This window comes from Squalius cephalus (assembly GCF_949319135.1).
Source record: "Squalius cephalus genome assembly, chromosome: 20".
NCBI classification, from domain to species: Eukaryota; Metazoa; Chordata; class Actinopteri; order Cypriniformes; family Leuciscidae; genus Squalius; species Squalius cephalus.
Window position 1 is genome coordinate 4,937,516 of NC_137141.1, and position 16,371 is coordinate 4,953,886.

The 16,371-nt window shown below is 39.5% G+C and overlaps 1 protein-coding gene and 3 long non-coding RNA genes across 4 annotated transcripts; all 4 read right to left on the reverse strand.

Annotated features, from left to right (window-relative positions):
• Window positions 1-441: 441 nt before the first annotated feature.
• Window positions 442-1,504, reverse strand: LOC307148127. Its single transcript, XR_013819414.1, has 5 exons — window positions 1,454-1,504; window positions 1,303-1,363; window positions 1,136-1,212; window positions 578-638; window positions 442-482 (listed from the first exon to the last, which is right to left on the reverse strand). It is a non-coding gene; the product is annotated as an uncharacterized lncRNA (long non-coding RNA).
• Window positions 1,505-3,165: 1,661 nt separating this feature from the next.
• On the reverse strand, window positions 3,166-3,614 carry LOC307148209. The gene is made up of 3 exons (XR_013819422.1): window positions 3,473-3,614; window positions 3,346-3,384; window positions 3,166-3,190 (listed from the first exon to the last, which is right to left on the reverse strand). It is a non-coding gene; the product is annotated as an uncharacterized lncRNA (long non-coding RNA).
• A 2,613-nt stretch (window positions 3,615-6,227) lies between these two features.
• LOC307148048 lies at window positions 6,228-7,532 on the reverse strand. The gene is made up of 3 exons (XR_013819405.1): window positions 6,628-7,532; window positions 6,403-6,542; window positions 6,228-6,306 (listed from the first exon to the last, which is right to left on the reverse strand). It is a non-coding gene; the product is annotated as an uncharacterized lncRNA (long non-coding RNA).
• Window positions 7,533-8,984: 1,452 nt separating this feature from the next.
• On the reverse strand, window positions 8,985-13,771 carry LOC307148207 (serine/threonine-protein kinase pim-2-like; the record flags this gene model as incomplete). Its single annotated transcript, XM_079853562.1, has 8 exons — window positions 8,985-9,052; window positions 9,337-9,478; window positions 10,073-10,252; window positions 10,339-10,720; window positions 10,942-10,992; window positions 11,135-11,229; window positions 12,664-12,913; window positions 13,730-13,771. 7 exons carry the CDS (start codon window positions 13,769-13,771, stop codon window positions 9,375-9,377), a joined length of 1,104 nt encoding a protein of 367 aa, XP_079709688.1. The 3' UTR covers window positions 8,985-9,052; window positions 9,337-9,374.
• Window positions 13,772-16,371: the final 2,600 nt, after the last annotated feature.

The following is a 16,371-nucleotide window of genomic DNA, read 5'->3' on the forward strand; positions in this document are numbered from 1 at the left end:
AATTATAGGAGCAATTAAAGGAACAAAATTGAACAAAAAAGCAATTAAAAATAATGAAATTGTCTCTTAAGAGAGTTATTAAGGGTGTTTTGTTACTCATGCTAAATAAAATGTTGTATTGACAAAATATTCAAAAGTAATATGACAGATTTAATGGGACCTCTGAATAATATTTGACCAAAATGTACAATACTTTTTGACATACCCGTCAATTTGAAATCGTTCCATTAGCACAAGGCCCCAGTTAAAGGTCATACTGTTTTCTACTTTTACCAAATACACTTAGAAAAGTAAATAAAATAAACATAAATTTCCTCCTGGAAATTGAACTCGATGTCACCGACCACTGAGAGGGTGTACTGAAATACAGGAGACAAGCTGTTGTTAACACTGTTCACTAGACCTTACTTATAAACACATTAAAGACCCTACCATCAGCACAAAACACCACAGTCATTCCCTCTCGTCTGACGTGGCAAAGCCTATGATTGAGAAAAGGACAAAAAGTCAGTTTAGAAATGAATAATAGATAAAAGGTACGGATGCAAAATAATAATTTTCGCAGTAGAATTATCACCGAAAAATCCTTTCCAGTCATTTCTGTCCAGATCCCCGGATCAATTTGGTTGGCAATTTGTCTGTAGAAAAAAACATGAATATGATTGATCAAATTTAAATGACAGCTCATCTGTAACCTGAGAACAGACACACCATGCAAAAAAGGCTTAATGAACGTAGCCAAAACATGCAAGAAATGGCTAGGAGAACAACATGGCAATAAAACATGGCCTTTAAACTTTGAACAAAGCTAATTGTATAGTAGATAAAGGCTAAAGGAACATCGCCCAAATCAGAGGCTGAAACTGCATGTCTAAATTCATAGATGGACCTAAAAATTGCTCTGTATTCCTCATCTCCAAAGCCGGATTGGTGCTCTGCGTAATGAGAGTCTAAAAAGACTTATCTCCCTTCGAACTGGCCTCATAATCTATAATGTGTTAAGGTGTAAAAATATTTCATTTTAAAGTTCTTGGAAGAAGCATTGATGATTAGTTTAGTTTTAGAAACACACCAATTACGCTGTAATCAACATATGTATGCGACATTCAATATCTAGTAAGAAATAATTCCTTACACAGACGATGTAGTGGTCAGGGCCATTAGCTTTTGTCCATGCTGGAAGACTAGCAAGTCTTTCATATCCGCATCCTCCTAAAGTTGATTTTAGAAATTATGACATTTTTGAAATAAGAAATTATGCCTTTTTATAGTTTTTACCTCCCACTCACTATATACACTCACCGGTAATGTTTTCCTTCCAAGTAGGAACAACATAAAAGTTCTCTATGTGTATATCTTTGCCCTATGGAAAAAGAAAGCAAGCAGAAATGTAGGTTGATTCAGACACATGTTTACTCTTTACAGTTTACATTGTAATATTTTATATACATACAATATTCCGAGCCATTTCAATAATAAGCTGCATGCAGGCGTTTCCAATCTGCAAGAAACAATTCAATTAGTCACTCATTAGTGAATGTGTAAATACAAATATAGCTTTCTGAATGCACACTGCTTACGTGGGAATCCATATATTCATATATCCCTCAGCAAACCCACGCTCCAAAACTGCTCTCTAACGAGACACACTTTCCTCTCTTTGACAATAATCTCAGCTCCAGGCCGATCGACGTCCAGCACGTAATCAAGCTATAGAAAAAATGGTTAAATAGTCAAACAATAGTGCTCGACTGCAAATGCATGCACATTCAATTTCAACAATAATACATTTACCAGTTTTTCTTGCACTGGATGCCAGTCCCTTTCCCATGGCTTTACTGGTGAAAGATATTCCAGCAGGGTTGTTGGTCCCAAAGCAGCGGCTTCTGGTGATGGTCTCACTCGCTGCAGGGATGGCAATGCTTGCTGGTGTTGCTGAGGGTTTTAAAGGTGCCCTAGAATGTGAAATTGAATTTATCTTGGCATAGTTAAATAACAAGAGTTCAGTACATGGACATGACATACAGTGAGTCTCAAACACCATAGTTTTCTCTTTCTTATTTAAATCTCATTTTTGAAAAACACCCCTGAAAAACAGGCGAATCTCCACATAACACCGACTGTGACGCAACAGTCGGGATCATTAATATGTACGCCTCCAAAAATTTGCATATGCCAGCCCATGCTCAGTGCCAGGCGGAACTGCGCAGCCGAATCATCAGAAGTTCTGCAGGTGAAGAAACAAGCGAGGATCATAGGGAAAATGGCAGATCTCTCTATAATCTATCTATCTATCTATAATCGGATACCGCTACAGTTTAATTCGAAGTTGTTAGTTTGCTCTGCCCGTTTCACCACGGACTGTTTTTCTAACCTGGAACAATATCAAGCAGCCAGGCTTCTCTCAGCGTCTCAAACAGACGAAGGGGGCAATTTCAACTAACGTTATATTCCCGCAAGCGGTAAGTAGTGATTTTATTAACAATAATTTACACTGTGTTATCTAGATCCAGCGCAATATTGTTTTTTCCTCGAGAGACATCGTGGCTTGCAAACGAGCGAACGAAGCATGGCAGTTGCTCAGTGTTTGGATGTACAAATGAACACAAAAATATATTTTTAGCTCCTTCATCCGAGCCTCTGGAGAACCAGTGGGTTATGTGAATTTCTGATGCGTAATTGTTCAAGTTCAGACAGATAATCTTTCTCTCAAAGTCCTTCAATGCATCAGTAAATCGCGTTGCAATGATAAGATCTTCATTCACGCGATCAACAGGCTGTCATCTGCTCAATGGTCATCACTGCAAACTTTTATGTAACGGGAATAGATCTAAATACTTAAAAAACTTCTCATGATCCGTTAATCCCGATAGCTGTAATAGTAAAAACGTATAAAAGCTGTAATAGTAAAAGTTTTCCAGATAGCTCTACATGTAATGCCAGATATTTCATATGCAAGCATGTCACAGCAGAGGGCAACAACACTGAAGTCTCACAGCAGACACAGTCTCAGACAGAGTGTACAAATCAGGGGATGAAATCAGGCTAGGAAATATGCCTTTTATTTCTAAATTATAACAAATTTTGATCTAAAAAACATACTAACATTATAAGGGCACTCCAGGAAACATTATAAAATAATAAAATAATCCATTCTACGGCACCTTTAAAATGGTGTCTGGCACTGCTACTGAAAGTAAGGTAAAAACAATCAAGCTTAGAAATCATAAACTTTGTGTATGCTCTAAATGTCTAAGTTAGTGTTAGTGTGCCTGTTTGCACTTAGTGAGCAAGTCATTTGTAGCTCCACCTGAGGGAGGAGACTGGACACAACAATTGACTTACCTACTGACACATCCATGGATTCCTCGGATGTTACATGTTCTACAAAAACATAAATGAACAGATCAGTCCAATGAGTAATAAAGTGTTACATTCATAACAAAAGTGCACAAGTACAGTGAAAAATTACCCAGAACAGCCTGGCTGTGGACATTCATTAGAATGTTTGTCTGAAGCTCCTTTTTCATGTGCTTAAGTCGTTCTTCATTTTTGCGAATATTGTAATGGTGAATTATGCTTCGCATGAGGAACACACGAGTCGACGGCAAAGCCATGTTTAGGAAGTATTTTGCAAATAACTTTTCCAGCCAGTTGCGGGACCAGGCGAAGCTTCCGCAGTGAATCTCGAGCGTCCTTTGTGTTCCTCATGGAACCGGTCATACAGAACATAATGTTCTGCTGAACCAGTAATAGGGTGGCCATCAGGGTCAGGATTTTCCTTTTTGCATGTCAGCCAGGGTAGTGACACCTTTACGTTTCCAGCTTTGGCTTTTGCTAGTTGGGTCCATTAACCTCCCTTCAAATGGTGTGAAGGGTATTGTCTGTGGTTGTCTTAGGTTAGTGTGGGTTGACAGTCCACGTGCAAAGTCGAAGATGACAATGTTCGGCAATATGCTTCCATGAAAGAAGCATGTCCGCAAAATCACGCGGGCTCTCTGGTCGGATGTTGCATTTCAAACTGTAGACAATGCCACACGGACACATAATCACAGCCCAACCACCTGTAAATAAATGCAAATACATAAAAGAAAAGCAGATTTTTAGAAACGGTAATCCTTTGTATACTCATGCAAGACCTAATCATGTTATCAATGTCACATTGTATATTTTAGAGCTACTGCTGTTACTGTTCTCATTTGCAATATTGAGGTTTACCTGAGGCAGCCCAAATTTTCTCAAAACCTTTGTCATATGCCTCTCGTGACTTCATTTCTTGCGAAAGACTTAAAGGGAGGTCAGATCGAGATCCAGTGGCATCCAAACCACACTCTCTGCATACATTTCTAATCACCTGCACCTATTAAAGGAAATGTGTGTCAGTGAATCCCTTAACCATTAAAGGGGACATATCATGCTAAATCCACTTTTTTAGCCCTTAAATGCATTTTGTTGTATATTTGGAGTGTTTAGAAGTACAGAAAAGTTTAAATTATTCTCTTCAGGTGTTTCGTTGATATCTTTATATTCTGTTTTGGCCTTATTTATCTATGACGTTTTGTGAACTATTACGTCACAGTATTTGCAGCGGAACTGCCAAATAAGGACATTGACTTCCAGCCCAACACTTCGAGCAATCCGCCATTTTTATTTCTCGCTGCAATTTTGTAGTCCAAGCTAAAAGATGCAGAAGTTACGAGAGGGTAAGTTCAAATGTTCGGTTGTTGGATGTAGTAACCCACACGCTTCATTACACCGTCTAATGTAGATGAACTGCTGCGCTTGTGACAGGGCGCATGTTTAACTGAAAGAACGAGCAGAGAGAGAGAGACCCGGTCGCGCGCACGCACTCTCTCTCTCTTCGGAGCCAGGCGAAAGTGTAAACAAGACACCGTCTCCAAACTAGACGCTGTCTTGCTCTCTCTCCCTCGCACATATTAATCAAAATAAATCGACACGGTGGTAAAAGGTCGGAAGACCAAAGTTTCATGTGTAAATACAGTAACACACCATTGCGATACATCCATATGAAGACGTTGTTCTGCAGGTTCGTCGTCTTCATTTTCATCTCGCTCCGGCTCCGACTCTGGCTCGAACATGTAAGGCTGGCTGGACAAGTCTTCCGTTGTTGACATTTTGTTAATAACGTGTGAATAAAAAGTTTCTGTGCCACTAGATAATCGTATCTCTGCTATCAAACTACAAAAATGGCCGAACGGGGTGGAGTTGAACCGAGTGTCACCTGGAGAGGGGGCGGGGTATGAAGTGTCTCAATTGTATTTAAAGAGACCGCACCAAAACGAGTTGCTCTCAGACGCACATCAGAAAAGGGGTAGAAAAGGGGCCTGTGGAGCTATAATAATGAGGAATTCAGACCCAAGCATTGCAGTTCCGCGTTATATAGACTACAAATGTATGATTTATATGTAAAAAGGAACGATTTAAAAGCATGATATGTCTCCTTTAAAAGGAGGTCAGTTCGAGATCCAGTGGCATCCAAACCACACTCTCTGCATACATTTCTAATCACCTGCACCTAATAAAGGAAATGTGTGTCAGTGAATCCCTTAACCCTTAATAGGACAACAACATAAAATAATGACAACTTGAGTTGAATAGAGATTTTACCTTCTGTTTGCAGAGCTCATCTCTCAGACGATCCTCTGTTATCTCAGAGACCTCTGCTGCTTTTGCTGGACGGATCTTCTCAAACTCTGTGTCAAGAACACAGTCTGAGCGGCGTGTATTTCTCCCTATCCAGGGTGCCCAACAGTGGAAACTTGGAGGAACACTGAATGGATTGTTTTTTTGACCTTTGGGAAACAAAACATGTCAGTATATCGTAGAAATCAGCATTTTACCTTTTGTCTTATCTTATTAAAAACAAATCTACATAGGTGTGACATTTAATAATTGCTGGTAGATTTGCTTTCTTACTTGAAACAAATCCACGGGCAATTCTTTCCTCTGTCAGTGCCTTCCAAAACTGTTCTGAATCCACATCTCCATTAAAATCTTCTGGAGGTTGTGCAAGGTCACCCACTAAAGGACATGAAGAAAACTTTGAATAAACCATGGTCTACCTTTGTGCAATCCGTAAACTAAAAGTGTTTTTTACCTGACAGATGAAAAGATGGCTTCTTGTGAAGGTCCATTATGACCACAGGTCACACAAGAATACTGATATTCATGGTCTGTTAGAGCTTCAACATGAAGATTACCATGAAAAACTGTATCGGCTGAGGGGAACTGGACACCTGTAGTTAACTCCAAATACTCAACTATTCTGCTGACTGCAGTGTGGACCTATGATATAGAAACTGCATTCTTAATTACTACTATTCATTGAAATAATAATAAAAACAGACAAATTAAAGAATAAAGAAAAAATATAAGCATCACCTGCAACATGTTTCTAATAGTGAGGCAGAGAGGTAGATCAAGAAGGACATGGTCATTGAAATGATGTAGACCTTCGCTCCACTCTTGGTACCGGTACAGTTCTCCACACTGAGGACAGTATTTGTAGTATGTAGAAATATCTGCAGACACAAGAGTGGTTCAGTTCAAAACGCAACATTATCAGAAGTACAAAATCACAACCATAAAAATAAATAAATAATCCACCTTGGACAATTCCTGAGGTTGTAAGAATGTTAGCCTTTTGAGTAATGCAGATCGGGTCGCTGAGGACCATGTGGTTTGGGCAGTGGTAGCACAATGTCTCCTCAGGAATTAGGTGTCGTGGAAATTCCTTATCCACTGAAGAAAGTCTCAAATGGTTGGGAATAGTAGAAGGTATCTCTTTGTTCATTAAGATGTGTTGTACCGTGCCTTGTATTGTTGGAGCATCCTTTGGTGGGTAAGTGTTTTCACCCACATGAGTTCCATCACTTTCCTCCACTGCCGTCACCTGAAACTCCTCAGCGCTCCTTTCAGTGCTCCGGACCTTCCCAAAGAGTTCTGCATTTGTTTCCAATAAGTGCCATTTTGCAATATATTGATGTGTGCATGATCTCTGTGTTTTTGCACAAGGACAGTGCCATGAAGTTTTTTTTTGTATCATAAGACACCATGACTCTGCCTAGTCCGCTGTAATATGGAATAGTTGGCTTTTTAGATGGAGGGGCTCCAATCTTTGACAGAACTGAAAGTGGTGCATTATTTTCTTTGGCTAGGGTTTGACGATCAACACACAGTTTAATTTTGTCCTTCCTAAACCACTGGCTTTTCACCATTTCTTTAAGACTATCTTCTCTGAGTGAGGGCGAGGTTAAAAAGGTTTTGCAGTATGAAACTGACCGGAGGTGTACACACTGCTATGACTGCAGTCCACTTCTCCATGCCAACTCCATATTAGCTTGGCACTCACCTAATTCACAAGAAACATGATGTTGTTCCCCCCATATTTTAATTTGAACATGGAGTGGAGTAGAAGCCCCATGAATACTTTTGTGGACTGCATACAGTATTCAGCATTCACTTTTGAGATGGGATGAGGATGAAATGTCCATCATTTTTGCTGTGTGTCTTCGTTCAATGTGCCTTTTTACATTTTTTCTGTAAAATGTCAAATGACATTTGGGGCATTTATGCAATACTTTTGGACCCACACGGATGCCAGTTTTTGTGACTGGCCTGACAATGGCAGAGGTGGCTGTTTTCGGAGGTGGCAGCAGTGGGTGGCATAGTGCTGGTTGGCACAGAGGTGGCGGCGATGGCTGTGGTAGATGGAACAGCAATGGCAGTCGCCACAGCAGTGGGTGTGATGTTACATGCATCAGTGGCACTTGCTCTCTTAACGCTCTTACATTTGCAGGATCCTAAATGTGTAATGAAATCTGGCTTTCTTAAAATTGTTGACTGACAGTACAAGCAGTGATAATGTTGCTGGGTTCGGCAGGGGCGACCGCATCGATGTATGATGTACCCTGGAACACAACAGCATACGATTGCACTGTCACACACAGTCTTATGATCTTTCAAAAAGCAAAAAAAAAGATGTTTGCAAATGTTACCTTCATGTCGCACTGCTCTGTTGAAGTGTCCCTTAAGATGTTTTTGAACTTTGGACAGCTTTGTGGGTTTGAAATATATGGGGGCACAGAATGGGCAGTGAAAATCACAGCAGCATTTATGACATTTCTGGATTTCTGGAAGTGAATTCCTCCTTTGAATTGTTTTATCCATCTTTAAAAAAAAAAGAGAGAGTCAAACTCAAATTCAGATTTTAAGACCACCCCACAGAGCCCATACAGTCAAATTTCAGTCAATACAAATTAAAACAAGGAACCCAAACAAAAGGCCAATAAGTAGTCTACATAAATTATATAACGTAAAATAATTACTCCGGCATTAATTAATTCAATTTATAGTTTTAGGAGAAAAGGTCCGGTAATTAAAAAAAGGTAAAATGGTAAATCTGATTAAATAATTAATGATGACATTCTTTGATATTAACACACTTAATGTATTTAATTGGTCTACTTTAATGTCAACCAATTTGAATCAAATTTTTACAATGGCTTGTCTACAAAAAGTCCAAGGTTAAAGGCTAACGTTAGCTATCAAAATATCTCCGGGGAAAAAAGGTGTAAAAACAAACATTAACGGCTCAAATTTTGAAACAAACTATCTTTACAAATATTAAATGGACTATTCATATGTTGGTGTATCGATGAGCTATAAAGTAGTTTGATTATTGGTATGATTCGCTAAATAAAATTGGCGATACTCACATTTTGGCTTAAGTTCTTCACGTTTATCCGATCCAATAGGAGGCGCTGTCTCGAAAAACAAGGGGTCTGAGAATGCGGGACTCTGGGTGCGGGACTGGAGCTTCATACTACTCACTATAGAAATAAAGATGACTGTCTTGACTTTTAAAACGAAGCAAATGTGGCTGTGATGACTTGATGACTTCTCTCCAGTCTTCAGTCTCTCATGTTCTTGCTCAGACGTGGACAGGCTCTGAGTTTCTGGCAGGTTGGTGTTGGACTTCAGGCTTCGGGTCAAGTCTCGAGCTCAGAGCTCTCAGCAAGTCTGTTATTTCCTATCCAATACAAAGATGATATGAACAAGTCAACTCATGAATGATTTCTTAGAGCTAGAACAGAACTGAATTCTGCTTGGTTCACTGATTCTGTTATTCTCCAGTTTACTGCAGTGAAGCCGCTTTAAAACAATCTGTATAGTATCAAGCGCTATATAAATGAAGGTGACTTGACTATAACAAGAACATTACAATGAACACAAATTTGAGAATCTCACTACAAATAATCCAGAATTTAAGACAAAAGATAATAATCCTACTCTGCCTGTTACACTTCCTCACACCTGAAACTGATCGAGTGAATCTCCTGAACTTCTCCAATCTACTGTAGACCATCACTAATCCATTTATGTTGTAACATCTGCTCTAACGTCGGGCGTTTAGTTGGATCCTGGGCTAGACACTGGCTAATCAGATCCCTGCATTCTGTACACAGTTTAATAAGGAGAGAGCTGGTTAGGCATGACCATGTGACCTGGCATTTTTGAAAACAGGATCTAAAACATGATTAATACACTGTAAAATGTTCCTTATCTTTAGTTTAAAAGTGAAGTATGTCGTTTCTGCGACACTAGTGGCAGCGAGTGGAATAAATGACAAAATAAAGCACATTTTCAAAAAAGCTTGCAAAGGCCCCTTCTTCCCTTCATCGCGTCTTCCCCGACTCAAACATCACAAGCGCAGCTCTTACTGGTTCATGTGAAGGCATGTTTCAGGTCCAACATATTAGTAATAATTTCAGCTGTGTTGCGTTTGTCTTTATGTAAATGTGCCTTCCCGCATCACAATGCTCTGTTCACTTTGACGTGTTCATGACCGGTTTAATCTTTGAAGGAATAAATGCAGTGAATTCTGGCTTTCACTTCTGTAACTAAAGCTGCATTTCTTTTCCCATGGCTCTCGCGCCAAACTCTCGCTATATATAAAACATCTTACATACTTCACCTTTAACTGTTTCTGTACAAAGCCTTTGCTTTATTATGTGTGTGTTTATCAATGTTATCAATATTATGAACTCACTTTTGGATAAGCTGGTGTTCTGAAATGTAACTCTGGCTTGTGTGATTTCCGTTCTATTGCGAAAAGGACGACATCCGTTCACCATCTTGTACAGCAACACTCCTAGAGACCAGACGTTTGCTGGGACGGCGTGGAATCGAGGTTCAGTCAAGACTTCAGGTGGGCGGTAATCCGCAACTCCTGGAAGAAAGACATTTGCACATTGTTGAGCTTTTTTTTTAAAGCATCAAGTAATTAGTAAGTCACTACACTCCCAGAATGCTCACCGATGTATATTTTGCTCTCGTAGCCATCGCTACTAAACAGCTGACCGCAGCCGAAGTCTATCAGCTTGAGCTGTACCGGGGCTTTCCTCAACAGGAAGTTCTGCGCATGAATGTCATTATGGAAAACACCTCGATGGATGCAGTGTTGCACTGCCAGCACAGCCTGTCTCATGATGACCCGTGCTGTTGGTTCAAACACTTGATGATTACGAGTGATGAAGTCCAGCAAGCTCTCGCAGGGTTCGGGATACTCCATAACCAGAGTGAAATCTCTAGGATCTTCAAACCACTCGTATAGTCGTATGACGAAGGGGCTTATGGGTTCTCGCCTCATCATCATCAGCAGCGCCACTTCTGTAACGAGAGGTTCGGGATTCCCAGGCTAGAGAGAAGTAGCAGACCGAAGGTTAGCTGGGTAAAAAACATCATTTTGAAATGTACTTTTCTTTGATCTTTTTAGATACGTTCAAAAGAGCCTCAAAGTTCTTTGGTGCCTCTAGGCTTTGTTGATCACATTTACACCTAAAGCTTCCTACGGGTGTATTAACTACAGTAATCTGCACTTAAACGACTCAACACACATTCAGCTTTTAGACAACTTACAATATTAAGATAACGATCGTTGTGAATCTTGTGCATCCGCTTGATGGCAACCTGCAAAAAAAAAAAACATCCCAGTTTCAATACCAGTAACAGTTTTCAAGCGCCTGACCGTGCACTAAGGATTAAACATCTGTAAATTGTTTCAAATGTGTTTTGCAAGAGCAAAATGTTTGTACAATTCAGTAAGATTTACCTTTTTGCCATCAAATTTGCGTGTTCCCAGGTACACCCGGCCAAATCCTCCGGCTCCAATCATCTTTTCCATGTTATAGAGAGACTCAAAGGACTCTGAAAAACAAACAGAAAAATATGAGACAATTATTAGCTTGCTAGATCCAGCGCTGGCTGAGAAAATAATATTAATATTCTCTAAAACAAGCCTTATTTTGAGTGGAAAACAAGATAATACTGTTGAAAATAATGTTGGAGAAATAATGATTGACCATTATGTGGCTTGACGCCGGAGTGATCTGGAGCGGCTGATGATGGGTCAGGATCTGCGGGAGGAACGAAAGCCTCCACAACATCCACAGCACTGCAGGAACAGCAGCAGAACACACACTTCAACGCCTTCCAGAGCCGGAGGAGACAACCAGGCACTTTCCTCTTCCTGCGTTCTGGAGCTTTTTCTGAAATGAAGAAAAAACAATTGAAAGCAAACATTAGACACATCTCTGACATCAAATTAAGCAAAGATAAAATAACTTACATTTTACTGTTAAATTCTTATCTGTAATGTTACAAATCTAAAGTAATGGGAATTGTTCACGCTATCCCCCTGACTTCTGCTTAATGCCTGAGGAAATGTCCCAATATCATATTTCACAATATTAATAGTCATTTTATTTCACAATTATCATGATTACGAGGGCGGAGCTGGTGATTCCCTGTCAACGATAAAGTTCATTTTCTTATTTTATCTGATCTTTTATTAAAAAGAAAACATTCATTTCCAGGCTTCATTTGGCCAACTCTGGCACATGTGGCTCAGTTCTGGTAATGGCAAAGATCATATGGGCCATATCTTAAAATACATTTATATTATATTAAACATTGACTTTATTAAATGCATAGCAATGTCTTATTTATGACCTATCCGACTCTAATGCTCGGCACGACAGCCATTTTGACAATTCAAGAGCAATAAGTGACAAAATATAGTTATTTTCTGGATCGTATGCTGTGTGAGAAGCGGCTTTCTGTGTGTGTGTTTCTGGTGTGTGTCAGACAGCGCTAGTGCCATCGAGTTCATGCCTTATTAGAACGTTTTGCTAACATTCCCATTAAATTAATGTTCAAAACGTCCAGTTTTTTCAACGTTTCAAAAATGTTCTATCTTAGTAAAAGGAACATTCTATTTTAGAATTTTGCATTATGGGAACGTTACTTTTGAATGTTCTCGGAATGTTCTGAAAATGTTAGATGAATGTCCAATTAAAAAAAAAAAAAAAAAAAATAGATTTCCCTTAACTGTCTAATGACAGTTAGTTGACATGTAGCTGCAAAGTTACTTATAGTCGACAGAATGTTCTAAAGGGTCCATCAAAATAAAGTGTTACCAAAAAATAAAATAAAATAAAAATCAGAAAGAAAATTTCAGCGAAATTCTGCTGAGCAACAGTAAATGTGACCGGACATTAACATATTAAAAATGAGTTATGCATGAAATAGCAACATCTGTCTCTGTAGACTTTACACTGCCCAGCCTTATTTCAGTCTCACCTGTTGAGCTCTTGTTCACTGGAGAAGCCTCCACGGCCCCCTGAGCAGTTCGGCCATCTGAAGTCTCTGTTGGCTCGACAGGGACTTGCCCCGCTAGTGGAGGACACAGAAACCCTTCGAGGCTGTCGGACCTGGACAAACCCTGTTGGTTTGGGCTCTCCGACCCATCGCCACTCCACCTCCACTCGACGCTGTACGAGCCTCGGCTGCTCAGACTTAACGACTCTCTACACCTCCTCTCCACATGGACCTTTTGGGGATATTTTGGGAATATTTAATTTAATTTTATCAATCAATAAATTTCACTAGAAACAAACCTTGTTGTATTATTTAAATTTAATACTGTGAAGCTGCTTTGATACAATCTGTATTGTGAAAAGCGCTATACAAATATAAATATACCTCAGAGAGGAACGAACGCGAGGAGGACGTGATGCCCGTAGAAGACTCTGTAGAAGCAGTTCTCCAGGATCTGGAGCGGCCTGAGGATGGAACATTTCAGACATCAAAAACTGTTTTTGTTTTATATATTTTTTTATAATATTAATAATCAATGTCAGTGGCCACATCAAATTGTTACTTTGGTTGCACTTTATTTTGGTCCCTTTAAGATATTCGGTTGTCTAGAAGTAACATTGCACTTACATGTCTACTAACTCTCATTAGAGTATTAGAAGAGTATTAGTAGAGTATTAGTTAGAGTATTAGTAGAGTATTAGTAGAGTATTGGTAGAGTATTAGTAGAGTATTAGTAGACTGGTAGGGTTAGGGTTAGAATAAGTTGACATGTAGTTGTAAAGTTACTTATAGTCAGTAGCGTGTCTGTTGGAGGAGCATCACAATAAAGAGTTTGCAGATATTAAGCAGAGAGTCTACTAATACTCTAATGAGAGTTAGTTGACATGTAGTTGCAAAGTTACTGATAGTCGACAGAATGTTCAAAAGGGACCATCAAAATAAAGTGTTACCGTTACTTTAGTTGGTACTAAAGTAGTTAGACAAATCAGCCATTGAAAATAGAAATGGAAACTAAGCCATCACTTCTTTATTAAAAGCCTATTCTGACCTCTGCGAGAGTGTTCAGACGAAGTGGACCGACGTCCATCATCTGGGTTCTGCTTCGCCCTCGTCCAAACCTCCTGACCAGCCGTCTGAGAGAAAGCAGCTCTCCTGGATCTGGAGTGGTCGTCTGAGGATGGAATATTTCACATAATTAGTAATGTTTTAATAATAATAATCAATAATCAATGTCTGTGGTCAATTACTAATTGTTACTTCAGTTACTCAAATTCAAAAGTTTATTTCACATGCAAGGAATCAAATAAATGTGATCAAATGGGTTCTTCACATTAATGTAGTCAGTCATTGTACAAAATCATACCATAAACCATAAATTAAAAATTTAAACACTCACCTCCTCTTTCACCCATCATGCGAGCCGTCGACATCCTCCTGCAAACTGCAATAAAAACACTACAAAATACAGCACAAAATACAATACAATACAAATCTCCTCAGAAATACTGCTCTAAAAATAAAAAAATAAAACAAAAAAATGAAATAAACTTCTAAAATAAGAAAAGAACAATCAAATAAAAGTATTCTGTAAAATGATCTGTATAAAATGATATGACGCTTTCAAAAATATAACTCTATAAAAAGGATATATAGGTTAGGTTAGGTTATCCTCCGATGTCCTTCTAGAATAAAAGTCTTCTCTCAGGAATCCAGAAAACAGCTTCAAAGTCTCAAGATTTGCACAGAAAATTCTCTGCAAAAAGTCTGTCAATTCGCCTCGTCTCTCAATCCACAGACTGCGATCGGTTCAAGTGTAAATCTACATGCAGAATGCAGAAATTCATAAAACACGTCGCTATAGCAACTACAATTCAAATCACTCATATGCACGCACAGATAGCGATCGGTTCAAGTGTAAATATCGGCAGAATTCATAACGCGTCGCTATAGCAACTACATATACGCGTGCACGCGCACATCGAATATGATTTATTAAATAGTTACACATTTAATGTTTTATTTAATATGAGATTCTTTCTTTCAGACCAGTTTTATTATTAAAATTCGTGGAAAATGCGCACAAAAGACAAGGGAGAATAAATCGGACATCATCAATTAAAGGGATACTTCACCTCTGGGAAGATGAATGTGTATTTAAGATGAATAGGTCATTTAAGTAGAAGAAATGTGAAGAAATTTTTGAATTTGGAGCTTTCTAGACTGAGAAAAGCCAGAAAATGTATTTTTGGCTTATGTGGATGAAAGACAACAACTCCCAGAATGCACTTGCTTCGCTGCCTTAGGAGGCCACGCCTACCGGTTAGAGAGCGCAGTTGAAAACAAACAACAAGGCTAGCCTACGTGATAAGTTTGCCAGGGATTTAGAGATAGCCCAAAATGTCCGGGATTCGGCTTTTGCGTTCTACAGTCGCCATTCATTCATTATGTTTACTGTGGCGAGCAGGACGAGGCTGATGGCCGCGGGAGAACGGCGCGAGCCCGGTGGCGTCATTACTGAGACGCGCCGGGTCTCGCATCTCTCACGGAGGAGCGGGAATTTTCTTAGCAATGGTAAAACGCACATCAACCGATCACTTGTTTAGCGTTCATGTAAACACTACATTCAGATTCACCAATCGGAATGAATTCAGTTAGATTGGAACAAAATGTGTGCATGTAAACAATGAATGGCGACCGCAGAAAGCAAAAGCTGAATCCCGGACATTTTGAACGATCTCTCCCGCCGGACAAGTCCGGGAAAAGGAGGATGGCAACCCCTACTACTCAGCTTTCTCCTACTACTCAGCTTTCTCCTACTATTCAGCTTTCTCCACAGAACAAGAGCCTGCTAGCTTAGCTTCCAAAGAAAGACGGCTGACACTGTGTGCATTATGTGAGTGAGATCCCACCCTCATGGGCGGGCTGAAAACATGCGGAACAACGCCATCTACTGGCTGTAGTCTTTAGCCTCTGGCCAGAAAATCCTCCGATGACGCAAAATGACGATTTTTGCGTCATCGGAGGATTTTTTCCAGACAAAAAATACATAAATCTCTCGTCTCAGGGGGATATGAGGGTGGAAAGCATGGCAATTCGAAAATACTACAGGTTTTCTACTAATACAAAGCTTAATGCTAAATCCTGAAGTATCCCTTTAAATTTGCCCGTTTCCGCATATATAACCATCAAGGCCAATCAGCTTTCAGCATCACTAATGCGTCATCAAACCAGTTAGTAGTAGTGGTGAAGAAATCCAAATGATTGTTGATTCTCTATTAAAATTGTTCACAATTGCTAGTACCCAGTTAACTATGAACTTGCTAAATTTGCTCTGCAAGTGAAGCTCGTCTTGTGGTGCCATGATCTCAAAGAGGCTCAAAATCACTTCCGCGGACCTTCACCTGGACTGATCCTGCTGGAGGAATGATGTAACTCAGTCAGAGCTGAGAGGCCGAGGCTATTCTCAAGAAACGGCTGAGTTCATATCTTCTCCAGCAACACTTGATCCATTAATACTAACACTTTCTCTTCTATTCTATATCTATTTATATAAAAGTACATGTTCTGCGTTAGATTAAACCGGCAAGGGTCAGAGCACTTGCATATTGTTGTCCTATTGTTGTCCTATCGTACTGCTTCTGTTTGGATAAAAGCGTCTGCTAAATGAATAAATGTAAGAGACAATGTTTG